This window comes from Meles meles, chromosome 15, assembly GCF_922984935.1.
Source record: "Meles meles chromosome 15, mMelMel3.1 paternal haplotype, whole genome shotgun sequence".
NCBI classification, from domain to species: Eukaryota; Metazoa; Chordata; class Mammalia; order Carnivora; family Mustelidae; genus Meles; species Meles meles.
Genome location: NC_060080.1, coordinates 13087411 through 13102884, shown reverse-complemented (window position 1 = coordinate 13102884; position 15474 = coordinate 13087411). Strand labels below are relative to the sequence as shown.

General features: G+C 40.3%; 1 protein-coding gene across 1 annotated transcript in view; it reads left to right on the top strand.

The window, feature by feature from the left end:
- SMC6 (structural maintenance of chromosomes 6) overlaps positions 1-14681 on the top strand; it is a 78649-nt gene extending 63968 nt beyond the window's left edge. Inside the window, exons 23-27 of the mRNA XM_045979639.1 lie at positions 1877-2002; positions 4952-5057; positions 8463-8615; positions 12352-12449; positions 13206-14681. Of these exons, the coding sequence (XP_045835595.1) occupies positions 1877-2002; positions 4952-5057; positions 8463-8615; positions 12352-12449; positions 13206-13314 (592 nt within the window). The 3' untranslated portion in view covers positions 13315-14681. The remainder of the gene's footprint in view (positions 1-1876; positions 2003-4951; positions 5058-8462; positions 8616-12351; positions 12450-13205) is intronic.
- Positions 14682-15474: the final 793 nt, after the last annotated feature.

The following is a 15474-nucleotide window of genomic DNA, read 5'->3' as shown; positions in this document are numbered from 1 at the left end:
TGTCTGATTGTGTAGTCGGGTGTTTTAATAGGATTGACTCCATTTTGGTCCCTTCCAGAGTCTGTGCTTGTTGGCACTCCTGAGGGCAGTGTGTCCAAGGGCTTATTTCCCCTCAGCCGAAACTGTGTGATAACCTTAGTTTTTGTTGTTGTTGTTTTGTTTTGTTTTGTTTTGTTTTGTTTTGTTTTTGCCAATGGGTAGATTTCCTTAAAAAAAAAAAACATATAGCTCAATGTAATTTTAATTTCCGTTTCACTTATACTGAGTCTGACAATCTTTTCCTGCCTTAAGGACCATTTATTTGTATCTTTTTCTGTGAACTTTTTATGTACTTCATTTTTCTGTATTTTTGATGTAAAGAGTGTATTTTATCTTTTTTCCAAAGGGCTGCATAGCTATTTGAACTTTTGGTTGTCTTATAATTAATTGCATCTTTAAGAATGGCCATGTGAAGTAATGCGTTTTGTTTTGGCATGTTCAGAACTGTGTGTCTGTAGCTTTTGAATTTGTAGGGTTAGTTCAGCCTGATAGAACATTCTTTTTCTCCTGACCATCTGTTTATGGTGAGAGCTGTAACTTGTCCAGAATGTCAGATTCTGTCATCCTTTCCTTGCTGTACACTGTTGTTTTTTTTTTTAATCTGCAGATTTACCTTATTTCTTAAAATTTCTTTTTTGTATTTTACTGGTACATGTTTGCTGTGCTGTCGTTTAGTTGGTTTTGCGTAGGCCTTTGTTGCACACCTGTTGTATGTCCTTTGTCTTCTAGTTATTCTGTCTCATCGTGTTCTCCTTTTCCCCATGTTTTTGCTTTTCTCATTTCTGATCTCTGTGTCTGTGAGTGTTTTCTGTGTTGTCGTTTTTTCCCCTGTGCATCATCTCCTCACTCTGTCTTCATATCCTTGTTCTTTTTTGTCCAACCCCTTCCCCTCCCCCAGCTTGGGTTCTGCAGGTTCCTACCTGCTGCCTCCTCTTAATCTGGTTATCACCTGCTGTTGTTCACCTCTTCTCTGAGTACTTTGATTTATCTATTCTTTCAGGGTTTTTTATGTCTGTTTTGAGGTGTCTCTTCCTGCTAGAACTTACGTCATGTTCTGTTCTAATTCGTGGTTTTTGATTACAGTTTTCATCGGCATTGTAACAGCCTTGTTCTGTTGAGTTTTCTTCATCTGTAAGGGCCATGGTGCTGCTCTTTCCCAAGCCCATTTCCATTAGTATCTGTGTGTGGAGACTGTGCCTGTGCCTTTTGTGTTACTGATTTTTTATGTGACTTTCCTGGACTGGGCATGTGCATGAGCTTGTGGTGGGGAGCTGTGTGGAGCCTTGGCCAAGGTTGCCTTTCAGGCTTGGTCAACAACCTTCTCTCCTCTCCTCTTCCAGTGAGCTGTTGCCCTTTGTAATAGCACTTCTGAGGGACCCTGCCTTCTCTGCCTCTTTGACCTTGTCTTGTTCAGGCTGGGGTTGGCAGATCTTAATGCCCACCTGTGTTCCTCTGCTCTTGCGTCTGTCACTCAGGGAAACATTTCTTGCCTTCCCTTCACTTTTAGAAGGTGTGTGCTGGCTGGCATTTTCTACGATCTACCACTCTGCCCCCCTGCTACTGCCCCCACCCCAGCACTTTCCTCACTTACTTCCTCTGCCTTCTCTAGGACCTGGACTTTTCTCCTGCCCAGCCCTGCATACAACTCTTCAGCTTTGGGGCAACACATGCTCGTTCTGGGAGTACAGTTTGCCTGGAGACAGGACACCTGCAGTTGATGGGCTCCTTGGCACTCCGTGCACGCTCCCTTCTTCCCCCATTAAATATATGAGATTTTACTTTTCTTTATGTTTCTTTGAATGACACATACTGACTTAATATTTTTCTCATAAAACAGGCAGTATCAAGAAGCAAGAGAAACCTACCTAGATCTGGATAATAAAGTAAAGACTTTAAAAAGGTTTATTAAGTTGCTGGAAGAAATAATGACTCATAGATACAAAACATATCAACAATTTAGAAGGTAAGTGCATTTAAAAATATTACCACATATTTCACATGTTCGTATTTTCTTTGTTTTCACTTATCCCTTATGAATAATAAAATTAAATTGAAAGAAGAAATTGCCAGGTCTTCTTTTATTGGCCAGTACTTAGGGTCCTGTCATTTAATCAGCAAATTCTGGACTGGAAGGGACTTTTTTATTTTTTTAAAGATTTTATTTCTTTATTTGGCAGAGAGAGATCACAAGATCTCTCTTGTCTCTCAGAGAGGCAGGCATAGAGAGAGAGGGGGAAGCAGGCTCCCTGCGAAGATGAGACCCGTTGAGGTGGTACTCAGTTTAGGATCTGATGGAATGGTGTGGCTCCATGGATGTAGACTGTGATTTGTTAACTGCTGTGTCTCCAGTACCTGCTCCTGAGCCTGAAGTACAGTAGAAAGTTGATAGGTATTGGTGGGAAGAATGAACACAACAGCAGAGAAACTAAATATTGTCTGTACCCAGAAATCTTCATATTCTCAGGGATAGATTGACCCTAATGCAAATCACAAACAACAGAAATAAACCAGAGGTCAATTTATAGGTAGGACTGGTCCTTGACCCACTTAGAGTCAAGGCAGTCCTAATCTTTGCACTTAATCTTTGTTTTCCCCGGTGGCATTCCCTCAGTGACCTGCTTTTTACCTGTCTTTATATGTAAAACTATAATCCTGAGACTGTAGAATTTTTAAAAATGTATTAATATGTGTGAGGAAATTCAGTTAATTCAATAAAGAGAAGTAGGCTTTGCATGTGTCGTCATATTCCTTTAAACTGTTGGTTGTTTTTTGTTGTTGTTTTTTTTAAAGGTTTTATTTACTTATTTGACAGACAGAGATCACAAGTAGGCAGAGAGAGAGGAAGGGAAGCAGGCTCCGCGGAGTAGAGAGCCCGATTCGGGGCTTGATCCCAGGACCCTGGGATCATGACCTGAGCAGAAGGCAGAGGCCCCAACCCACCGAGCCACCCAGGTGCCCCTGGTTGGTTTTTGAAATATGTGCTTCAGTTTTGCAAGCATGTTTTTAGGACTTCACTTACGTAGGATTTATTTTTATCCTTTTGAGGCTGCTTGTTAAGTGTCATTAGGTGGGACCTGAGCAGCTGGTTCAGGACCGGCTCCTTCCTACCCATGAAACAATGCCCTTCAGAGTATTCCGTGGACCCTTGTGAGTTAGAAGGCTTCTGCCTGAGGGAACTGGGACTATTGCTGGCTCCAGGTGACCTGTGGGGATTGCTTCTGCTGCACTGGGATGTTTGTTGCCCCAGCTTCCCACATGCAGAGAGAGTTCTCAGCTGGAGACTCTGTCCGTGCGCTGGGCTTCTCCCTGTGCTGCACTCTAGGCTTTGAGACCTGGGGCAGCTTGGCCTCCCCGGACGCCCAACTCTGTCTTCTCTAACAGGGACCCCTTTACTCCTTCTCTAAGTATTGATGTGGGACATCTGTAAGCCTCAGTTTGTTTCTTTCCTGTATTTTAGAGATCATTTTGACTGTAATTGCCTGTCCTGTCTGATGTTCAGTCTGAAAACTTGTTTAATTTATTCTATCCAGTGTTTTTGGACATGTCAGCCTAGGACTATATCCGATGCCTGTTTCTCCATCTTTTTCAGAAGCAGTAGGGTTTGCTTTTATATTGTTATCCAGAAAATTTATGCATAAAATATTTTCTGTGAAAGTACTCATCTTACAGTTTATTATCTTGGTATGTTTCTTCACCAGTGACATGTTTTATCTTCTTTACCCAGTCTTAAGAGTAGAATAAGAATGATCAAATTTTAAAAATTGTTCATCTCTTTACACAGGAGAACCTTGCCATTTTATGAATCTCTCTTAGACATCTCATGTATGGAAGCAATTAAAGAATACTTCTCAGTAGTGAAAGAAAGAAACGTTTACAGAAAATTCTGAAAACCAGCTAGCTGTGGTTGCTGTGTCACAAAAGAAAACTCAAGCTATCAATATTTTCTGGGGTGGAAATTCAACGTAGTTTAGCAAGGAAATTAGGAGGGATAATAATAAAATGATAGTTACTCTGAGGAAATGAACCTTGGGCTCATTAAGGAGCAGAGATGTTAAGAAAGATACCAAGTCTCCTTCTATCTGGATCTTATTTTCTATACCACTCCCGCCTTGGAGAAATGGCTGCTTCCAGAGCTGGGCAGAGAAGGTACAGATGAGCCTCTTGCTATGCCAGGAAGTCAGTGCTCCTAAGAAACGGGGAGTCACGATGACAGGACCTAAGAGGCAGCCTCAGGAGGCTCCCACTGGCCAAACTTGGGCCCGTTTGAGGCAGGAATGGTTGGTAACCCCGTGAATAAAGTAAGAATCTGTGACTCCATCCTGATAAAAAGAAAAATGAATAAATAAATAATTGAGGAAGAAGGGAATGGCGCTCGTTACAGTAGAGTGCCCTGTGTAAGTGGAGTTTGCATTGTTCTAGGCTGTGGGTAAGGCATCATAGGTACAGAACAATGAAGAACTTGCCCTCACCCTTAATGTCTCCATAACTCGAGAGGAGATATGCAAATGATTAGGCCATTTATTTATTATCTTAACACTACTAGAGTTTACTCTCTCAAGGACAAGATTTATGTCTTCTGTATTAGGTGATGCCTCATAGAAATTGCTTGAATTGATTGATATATTCACATGGATTGGCTGTAATGTAATAGAATTTATTAAATATGGATAGCATCTTTATTCATCCTATGATGTTTGTTTATTATAAAAGGAAATGAAGTGGTAAAAATGTGGGGACACAAAATATAAAGATGAGGGGAAAAAATCTTTTAAAATCCTACCTATTACCTGGGCAACAAGAGTTAACATTTTGGCATATTTTCTCTCTGGTCTTACATGCTGGTTAAAGATTATGCTGAATAGTTTTTATATATTTATATTCTTTTTAATGTGCCCCATTTCTTTACTCCAAGGTGTTTGACTTTACGATGCAAATTGTACTTTGACAACCTACTGTCTCAGCGGGCTTATTGTGGAAAGATGAATTTTGACCACAAGAATGAAACTCTGAGCATATCAGTAAGTGTCTTAACTCTTTGTATGCTAATTATTAAGAGAATTAACTGCTGCATTTCTTTTTTTTTTAATATTTTATTTATTTGACAGAGAGAAATTACAACTAGGCAGAGAGACAGGCAGAGAGAGAGGAGGAAGCAGGCTCCCTGAGGAGCAGAGAGCCCGATGCGGGGCTCGATCCCAGGACTCTGGGATCATGACCTGAGCCGAAGGCAGAGGCTTTAACCCACTGAGCCACCCAGGCGCCCCTGCATTTCTTTTGATAATACATTGATAAGCTTCAATCTGTTGTCTTTGGAAAACAAAAAAACTTACTTTTAAGTTAAGGCTAATGTTGAAAATTGAATCCATCTCACTAGCTAACACTGTCCTGGTACCCCTCCCCACCTCAGACAACCACCAAGAAAATGACTAGGAATTTTATTTTCAGTGACAAATGTTAATTTACCCTCTTTCTACCCCACAGGTTTCTTTTTAAAATTCATGTAGCATTTTAAATTATGTGGGCTGTTATAGAAAGTCCATGGACTCTGGAAGTCACTATAGGAAACCAAGAAAGGATTTCTCAGAAGAATATTCTACCCCTTATCATTGTCTTTGCACTTATTTCTGAAGGTGTCTGTAGATCCAGCCTCTTCTGGAAAAACAAAGCCACCATATGCAACTTTGCAGAGACTGTGTTTGTGGATTCTTTCATGGGCACATGCGTTGGAAGAGGGAGTGTGGGAGACAACATTAAAAATTATGTTTTCAGGTGGTCAGGAGCAACCACCGCTCTAAGTAATTGGGGCAAAATTTTGAAGTAATTGCTCACTGCTCTTAGTTGCCGTAAATTTTAAACTTCATTTTAATAGTTAGAATAAATGATAACTTACAGTAACATATATGCAAGACTCGTATAATTTTTTAAGAAATAATAAAGAATGATAATGTTTTTAAAAATGGTCCAAACACTTAAAAAGGAACTTCATAAAGTATCCAAGTGGTGAATAAGTGCCTGAAAAAGCATTCATTATCATTATTCATCTGAAAAATATGAATTTGGGCCACCTGGGGGGCTCAGTTAAACATCTGACTGACTTGGGCTCAGGTTGTGATCTGAGGGTGGTGAGATCCGGCGCCGCGTAAAGCTCCACACTCGGCTGGGAGTCTGCTTAGGGTTAGCCCTCTCCCTTTCCCTCAGCCTCTCCCCGCTCTCCCTCTGTAAAAAAAAAGAAAGAAAAAAGAAAAGTACGAACTTATACCATAATAAATGACTACCATGCTGCTACCGGTGTGACCAAAAAGAGCCACGCTGCAAACATCTTGTGTTGGTGAGGGGGCAGACTTGGAACTCTCGTACCTTGTCAGCAGGCGTAGAATTTGATAGAACTAGTTTGGAGACCTGTCTGGCAGTGTTTATGAAAGCAATTCCACTCTTCAGAACTCTTCAAAAACTGATAAAAATTCACCTGATTAAATGGTGATGAGTAAAGTCAGAATAGTTGGGGCGTCTGGGTGGCTCAGTCCTTGAGTGTCGACCTTTGGCTCAGGTCATGATCCCAGGGTCCTGGGATCGAGCCCTGCGTCGGGCTCCCTGCTCAGCCAGAAGCCTGCTTTTCCCTCTCCCTCTCCCCCTGCTTGTGTTCCCTGTCTCGCTGTGTCTCTCTCTCCGTCAAATAAATAAATGAAACATTTTTAAAATAATACATTATATGTTAATAAAATTAAAAAATAAAAATTTTAAAATAAGTAAAATAAAAAATAAAGTCGGAATAGTTGTTACCTTTTGGATTTGTAGTGACTGGGAGAGAACACAGGGAATCTGCTGGGATGCTAGAAGTGTTCTATGTCTTGATCTGAGTAATTACCCAGGTAACTGAGCTGAAAACTTAAACTTTATCTTCCTTACTGTATGTAAATTATACTCTAATAAAAATGAAAAAAAAGGAGAAAATATTAGGAGTGTTTGGATAATTTATTCCCAGAGCTAACTGTACAGTACAACTGAAGCTAGCCCCTCTGACATTATCACCCCGTTTTTCAAAAAGAATATTACTGTTCTTAGGATCCTTTCGTTCTCTAATCTTCATTTTACAAATAAGGAAACTGAGACCCAAGTCCCATGATAAGTTAACAATAGATCGGGGTAAAATTTAGTTCTCTACAATTAGTCTAGGGTTTCATTTATTAGATTGATACAAAATGCAGTTTTGGAGCAAAGGACCACATCCTGTTAACTTAGTTCTTGCTTTTATGTGGGTAGTTTGGTTGGTTGGTTGGTTGGTTGGCTTGATTTGGCTTTTTACTATTGAGTTCCTTTTTCATTTGGATTCTCACAGATTCATGTTTATGGATGATAAATTAAAATTTCCATGTATGTTTAAATTCAGATTTTTTTATAACCCTTTTATAAATGAATGCTAATTGAGAGGCACATAATTTTCAAATAGTGGATGAGATAAGTATGCGAAGCTATGTGTTTGCTAAAACTCACATGGTGAAACTTCATGATGGCCAAGCTGATGGTACCCCGCTTTTCCACCTTATGGGTATATATGTATGTCTGGAATTCTGTCCAAATAAAATAGAATTCCTTCTAATGTTATTTTATACTGTCTCCCCAGGATATTGTGTGAAACAGTTTGTTATTAATTTTCTTAATTACTTTATCATTACCCCTCTGAGCCCTTACTTAGAGGAATTTTTTTTTAAAGATTTTATTTATTTATTTGACAGAGAGAGATCACAAGTAGGCAGAGAGGCAGGAGGAAGCAGGCTCCCTGCGGAGCAGAGAGCCCGATGTGGGGCTCGATCCCAGGACCCTGAGATCATGACCTGAGCTGAAGGCAGCGGCTTAATCCACTGAGCCACCCAGGCACCCCACTTAGAGGAATTTTTTAAAGAGATTTTACATGTTTCAGTTTGTTGCTGCTGATATTCCTTGGCCAGTGTGAGCCTCTTTAAGTTGGTCCTGTTGTCTTCTTGATGTTCAGTAATTACCTTTAAAGCAGCTTAGCCACTAGATGTCACTGTAATTCAAGTAACAAAAGATTATCTTAGCCCGTAGCAAATGCTAAAAGAAAGCAAGCAGTCTCATGCGCAGTAGCATTGAAAATAATAAAATTCTTAGGAATAAATTTAACCAAGGAGGTGAAAGATCTGTACACTGAAAACATAAGACATTGAAGAAGGAAATTGAAGAAGACACAAATAAATGGGAAGAGATAGCCCACATTCATGGATCAGAATTAATTAACATTTAAATAGATGCCATTTCCAAATCACTAAATGATTTTGGGTTGTTTTGTTTTGTTTTGGTTTTGGTTTTGTTTTGACCGTAAACCCATTCTTTCCTAATGCTAGCCAACCTTTCTGTAAAGAATTTAGTCTGACTTTTGCTCCACTTTGTTTTTTAACTCATTCAAGGTTCAGCCTGGAGAGGGAAACAAAGCTGCTTTCAACGACATGAGAGCCTTGTCCGGAGGAGAACGTTCTTTTTCCACAGTTTGCTTCATTCTTTCTCTGTGGTCCATTGCTGAGTCTCCTTTCAGATGCCTGGATGAGTTTGATGTCTACATGGTAGTGTTACATTTTGAATTCTCAAAGTTTTGTTGTTGTTGGAAATGTGTATTTTGGAAGGAAGCAGTTCTCTCTTTAGTATTACCCACAAGAGAAGAGATCGTGCCCTCACACTTTAGTCCATGAGGTGATAGGGAAGAACTAAGAATTCTCGTCTGTCCTCAAAAGCCCGTCCTGGGCTTCCGGCTCTTCCCTAGCCTGTCTCCACCTTCCATTTCACAGGGGTAAGCATTTCCTTGCACTTGCTTGGGCCAGAAGAGCCCCAGATACCACATAAGGGGCAGAAACATTTGAAATGGAAACTACAAACCTAGGTTTGAGACCTAACTTCTGCAGAGGACTTTGGGCCTCAGTTTCTTCATGCATAAAATAACATCATTAGGGGCGCCTGGGTGACTCAGTGGCTTAAGCCTCTGCTTTCAGCTCAGGTCATGATCTCAGGGTCCTGGGGTCAAGCCCCGCATGGGGCTCTCTGCGCTGCAGGGAGTCTGCTTCCCCCTCTCTCTCTGCCTGCCTCTCGCCTACTCATGATCTCTCTCTCTCTCTGTCAAATAAATAAATAAATAAAATCTTTAAAAAAAAAAAAACTTAAAAAAAAAATAACATCATTAATCTTTCCCATCTCACAGTGTTACAGTGAGACGCTCCAGTCTGACATGTAAATGCATTTATGATGGCGGAGGGAGCCTGAGGCCTCACCAGCCAGCTCTTAACCATGCTGTGTACTTCTTCATAACTTCATGACTTACTCTTTCCTAAACCCACTGTAATCTGGGTTTAGACTATGATACTCCAGCAAAACTTGCTTAGTGAGGGTCATCAATGAACTTTTAGTATTATTTTAATTCTTTGAAGTATTTGGTACCAGAGACATATCCTCCGTTTCCTACAATGTATCTTGCCAGTTTCTGCTCTCCTCTTTTCTGGTCTTTTCTGTTCCAAGCTGCCTCCCCTAATGCCATTACACTGAAATGTGTGAGATCCTCTCCGTTTTTTTTACTGTTGTTCATTTTCCTGGATACCATACCCTACCTGTGCCTACACACACACACACACACACACACACACACACACACACACACACACACACACACACACAGTCTCCAGCACTGCCACCTACATCTAGATACCAGCAAATCTGAGTGTGTCCTCCTGACACCTCTCTTGCGCTCCAAACCGATATGCCCAGCCACTGCTAGACGTCGTCAGGCACAACCGTGCCTCAGACTCTGCAAGTCTTCCACTCAGAGCCTCTTCCTTTTCCTGAATCCCCTACTTTGATTGCTGGCAAATTGCTGTTTCCTACGTGGTTACCTTTCACTGCCAGAACTTTGATGTAGCTGTGATCCTTCCTTCCTTTTTACTTGCCCATCATGTCTGACCTTCCAAGTCTCTGCTCCTTCCTGTTAGCTTGGCTCTGTCTCCTCACCCTGTCTGTCATTACCACCTCCTATCCAGACTCCCAGACTTCAATCTTCCTCCTCCTGTGGTCCCTCCCTCACTGTTTTGCCAGGTTTATATTTCTAAAGTGAATCTGATCATGGTCGCTTCCTTGTTTAGAACTCTGTGCTGCTGAATTACCTTATCTGGGATGAACGTTTACTTCTTTGGGTAATGGAGATGCTACATGCCCCTACTTCTGCGGCCATCCTGAGCTACTTGTGATCTTCCAAACACTGTGTCCCTGCCTTTTGTGCCTTTCTTTGTGTTGTCAGAATCCTCTTTCCAGACTTGGTTCGGATGTGACCTTTATACAGCCTCTGTGACCACCAGGCAGGATTTAGGAACCTCTCAGAGCTCCCTTGGCACCACCCCACACCAATTCATACTATTATTTTTATATTTTATAATATAAGACGTGTTATTATGTAATTTTATATTATATACATTTTACTATTACATATCTTACACATTTTCATCCTGACGTTACCAACTATGTCTTGATGATATTTCTACCTGCCTGATGCCTAGTCCATTAAAAAATACTCACGGGGCGCCTGGGTGGCTCAGTGGGTTAAGCCGCTGCCTTCGGCTCAGGTCATGGTCTCCAGGTCCTGGGATCGAGTCCCGCATCGGGTTCTCTGCTCAGCAGGGAGCCTGCTTCCCTCTCTCTCTCTCTCTGCCTGCCTCTCTGTCTACTTGTGATCTCTCTCTGTCAAATAAATAAATAAAAAATCTTAAAAAAAAAAATACGCACAAAGTGCTCATTCATGGACTTTAAACCTGTGACTCCTGTCTAATCCATCCTTCAGTGTCGTTTTTCCCCTGCAGTACCGTTGCTGCAATTGGTTAGAAATTCTCTGAGAACTGGTTTCAGAACTAATCCGCAAACTGCAGAAGAGGACTTGTTCTTACCAGGCGCTCATTTTGTTTGAAATGCCATTTTGCAGTCTTATCACCCATCTTATTTGTCAGATTTAATTCTGATAGTTTCTTTCTCTTTCAGAAACTTAAGAGGTTCTTAATCAGAATGGCATTTTGCCTCATGGAATCAACTGAGAAAAATGTACCCAAGTTCTGAAAACCAATCAGAAACAAATGCGTATATTTTGGTGGTTTGGCAGCTTTGTTATTAAATGACAGGCCTCCCCAGGGCAATGTTGTGAAAGGACAGCATCTGCTTGTGCCAGCTCTCGTTATTTTTGTTAACTTTAAGTGAGATTGCTTTACAGATATGCCGGAGGGAAGGAATTATGTAATCCAAGCCACTGAGCAGTGTAACCAGGATGCTGGTCTGCCTCCAAAACCGTGTGTCCTGAAGCCCATGCCGTCCTCCACAGACAGTTTCAAACAGACCTTTAAAAATATATGCCTGTAAACACATTTGGTTATGTTTTCAACTTTTCGTTTTCAAGATACTTTGATTTTTTTTTCTTTCACTGTTATTTAAACTCAGAAAATGTAAGCCCACAGCTTTACTTTTCAGAACCTGTTACAATGAAGCATTGGTTTTATATACACTGATAGGCTATTTAACTTACTTTAAAGATTGAGTCGAGGAACTGGTTTAAAATTTAAATTGGTTCAGGGCGCCTGGGTGGCTCAGTCCGTTAAGCGTCCGCCTTCGGCTCAGGTCATGATCCCAGGGGCCTGGGATGGAGCCCTGAGTCGGGCTCCCTGCACAGCCAGGAGCCTGTTTCTCGCTCTCCCTCTGCCTGCTGCTCCTGCTTCTTGTGCTTGTGCGCACGCTCTCTCTCTCTCTCTCTCTCTCTGTTGCTCTCTCTCTCTCTGTCAAATAAATAAATGAAATCTTGAAATAAATAAATAGGTTCATATTGTATGCATTGTAGAAGGTGATGGGGTAGGGACAGAGGTTTTAAAACATCCTAATCATTGAGGGGAATTTTGAGAGAATTTAGTAACTTCATAGCTGTCACTTGATATTGTTCTCCTGAGGGATTAATTACTACTACTGTACAAATTAGATTCATTCTCTAACATTTCGTTTTGTCTTTGGAATTTGTGCAGGTTATTTTAATTGCTAAGTGTATTTGAGGGAGGGAGCTGTATTTACAAATAAACTTGACTGTAGAAATTACCTGGAAGATACGTACATTCAGTTATCTTCCCCTAATAGTTCTGGATATTATGTTTCCCTGTATGGATAGTTTGGCATCACACATAAGGTAGTAGCCGATCCTGGACAAAAGTGTGGGGGTTTTGTCGAGCAGCGAGCAGAACGCTGCTTTTGCAGGAACATGACTGATGCAGCAGCGCTCCTAACTTTGTTCTTCAGGACATGGTCAACCGGAGGATTGCGATGGACATGATACTCAAGATGGCGGATTCCCAGCGTTTCAGACAGTTCATCTTGCTCACCCCTCAGAGCATGAGGTAACTTCAGAAAATTCTTCTGTGAATATATAAATCAAGTGTATAAAAGGAAGAAATAAATCTCTTGTAATCTCAAGTTTTTAAAGGCACATACATAAAACAATAAAAAGAAAAATCAGTTCCAATGTCAGGAGATTTAAGATAATTTTTCCTTTTTAAATATTTAAAATTTTGTTTGTGTTATCTCCCTTCCGTAACAGAAGCAAGTTGATGTGAATATGATTATTGAATTTTACTATTTCTATTTTGACTCTGTTCCTTTGTGGTTATCATGACCAACTAATAAAGTAATTTTGGTAATTCTGGTTAGGCTAAAGACACAATTCATAATTTCCCTAGTCTTGGCTCTTCTGGTGACTTATTGCTACTAGTCTTTCTAAGTAAAGAACTCTGTTCTGTAGTCAGTCCGCAGGGTTGCGGACGTACAAGGTGTCCGGCATTGTGTCACTGCCTCTAATGCGGTCACTTGACCCCATGGGGATTGAAATTTATGAAGTTATTGATTGAGAATAGTCAGGGAACTGCTTCCTGGCTAGATAAGAATTAGAAATAGCTGGGATATAAATCTCTTTTTCTTTTTCTTCTAAACTGAAAGCCCACAGCACTTAGCAGGAAGTTAATTTTTCAAAATGAAAACAAATTATTTCTTTATTGAAAATTATATTTCTCCTAGAACTCCAGATAGTCAGCAGTAGACTTTTTTTAATGTGAAAAAAATTTCCTAGTCATCTGAGTGAGTCATTTTGCTTCCTCTAGTTCACTTCCATCAAGTAAACTGATTAGAATCCTTCGAATGTCTGACCCAGAAAGAGGACAAACTACATTGCCCTTCCGACCTGTGGGTCAAGAGGAAGAAGACGACTGAAGTTGATCTGTAACTTCCTGTGCCCTGCACCATGTCCTCATGTTGAAGGATTTGTAAAGGGAAACAGATTCAGGAGTATTTGATGAAATAAAATGAAACTGGAGATAATCTGAAATAAAAGAAACTCCTTTATATATCTGGCCCCAATAAAATATGTAAATAATTCTAGAAAGGCTACTACAACAAGCAATTTAAAACTTCTGTTACTTTACTTTGAGGAAATTAATTTCATAGTACTGGTTTTAAATCTTTTTTTAAATTTGCTTTTTTTTAACCATCTACTTTTATAGGTTGCTTTTCAGAAGTAAAATTTTGTACATATGTACATGTACATATCTGTTTAGTTTGGGTTCATTTCTATGGTATTTTGTAAGAATTACAATAAAAGTTTGAGCACTTGATTATATTTAGTTTTGTTTTCCAGAATATCACATTCTCATTGCAGGTGTGGGGGTACACGGGCGGTCGTGGACAGGGACCAGTTTGCAGTGGATTTATTGTCTGTTTTGCTTATTAATTATGAGGGACCCGCACAGGACAATAAAATGTAGCTCAGAATTCCTGCACAGGTCATTTCGTATCATTAGAGATACAACTATGGATTTGGGCTGTGCTTTTAATGATCATATTTCATTCAAATTTCGGATGCTGTCTTTATGGCACTCAGAAGGAGCACCAGAGCACCAGCGCTCTGACCCGGAGCCTTTCTTGGTCCTTTAACTCGCGTCCACCCAACTAAGCGTCTAACCCATGTCACAGTGGGATTGTGACACAGCACCACACCCTCTTTCAAACCCCTCTGTTCATGGGCCAGTGCTCTTGGCTCAGCTCGGGCTCAGCTGAGAGGACCCAGGCTGTGGAGAAGGGCTGGGAAAACGGGCTCCCCCTGGAGTGGGAAAGCAGCGCAGAGCCGGAGGCCAGCGTGTTGATGGCGAGCTGACATCCGTATCATTAAAAGACACATCCTGATTTTAGAGTTGAGTGTGCGTCTTAAAATGATAAAATAGAGCATATTGTAGGAAATGGTATTTATTGACTTTTTTTTTTTTTTAAAGAAGGCATGAATAAGACTCCCGCCTGTGTTCTCTTTGATAGTAGGGTAAGTGCTAAATTTTCAAAAGACAGACTTGGCTATCCAAGAAGCATTCCCTGTATTGCTAGCAATAAATATTTATGTAATTGAAAAGGAAGCATTTTAAGAAAAAAAAGCAGTATTGCAAAAGCGGCAACACTTCTATTGTTACTAAGAAAAACCGGATTTTGTTTTTTATTTTAGTAGGCAGGGAGAATCTGATTAACCTTAAAGTGAGATCAGTTGGCAAATGAGAAGCCCCAAAATCTGTGCTTTTCCTAATTAAAAATTTACAGAAAGAGGTAATGTGTGCTGGAAGATAATAAACACCTCCCATACCAATGTGAAGTCTGACCTTGTAAAGGTATGTTTATAACTAGTTTGTATCAAAACTATTTTTTAGCATACATGTGCTTTTTTCAAATAAAAAATGAAATAGAATATACCAAATGCATATCAGCTAAATAATTTTAGTGTCTGAATCTTTGTGATAGGTTTTGAACATCACAGTTCTGAATACAGAATGGAAAATAACAATCCTCAGGTGTCCGAACATCTTTCGTGAGGAGTCGAAGATGATTCCTTGCTTTAACCTCACAAAGTTTTGGTTTCAACTATCATAAGTGAAAATATCTTCAACTGATGTTCTAATTAATAATAACACTAATTAGAGTAAAAGAAGAAAAAGTTTTTTTTTTTTTAATATGTGCAACTTCTAGAAATAAAACTTGAAATGTGTATGTATTGAGTGACTTCACGACATCATGCAGAGGGTTCCCCGGCCCCTGGTTTAGTCAGGACTGAGCTGAGTGATGAGATCCCAGGAAATAAGGGACACCTGTTCCCTTGGTCTCTTCAGTCCTACCTTCCCAAATCCGTGGGGTGGACATGATTAAGATCTTTCTCAAAATGACAAATGTGATGAGTTGTAGTAAACCAAGATGGAAATAGAGTTACTCAAACCGTTAATCAACACTCAAGATTCAGGCACTGCCTTCTTTTTTCTTAAGTATTTTCACTTCTCTCCATCCCATCCTCAAGTGCTGCTTCCCGCCCCTGCCCCCGCCTTCCGCACTTCACCTCACATG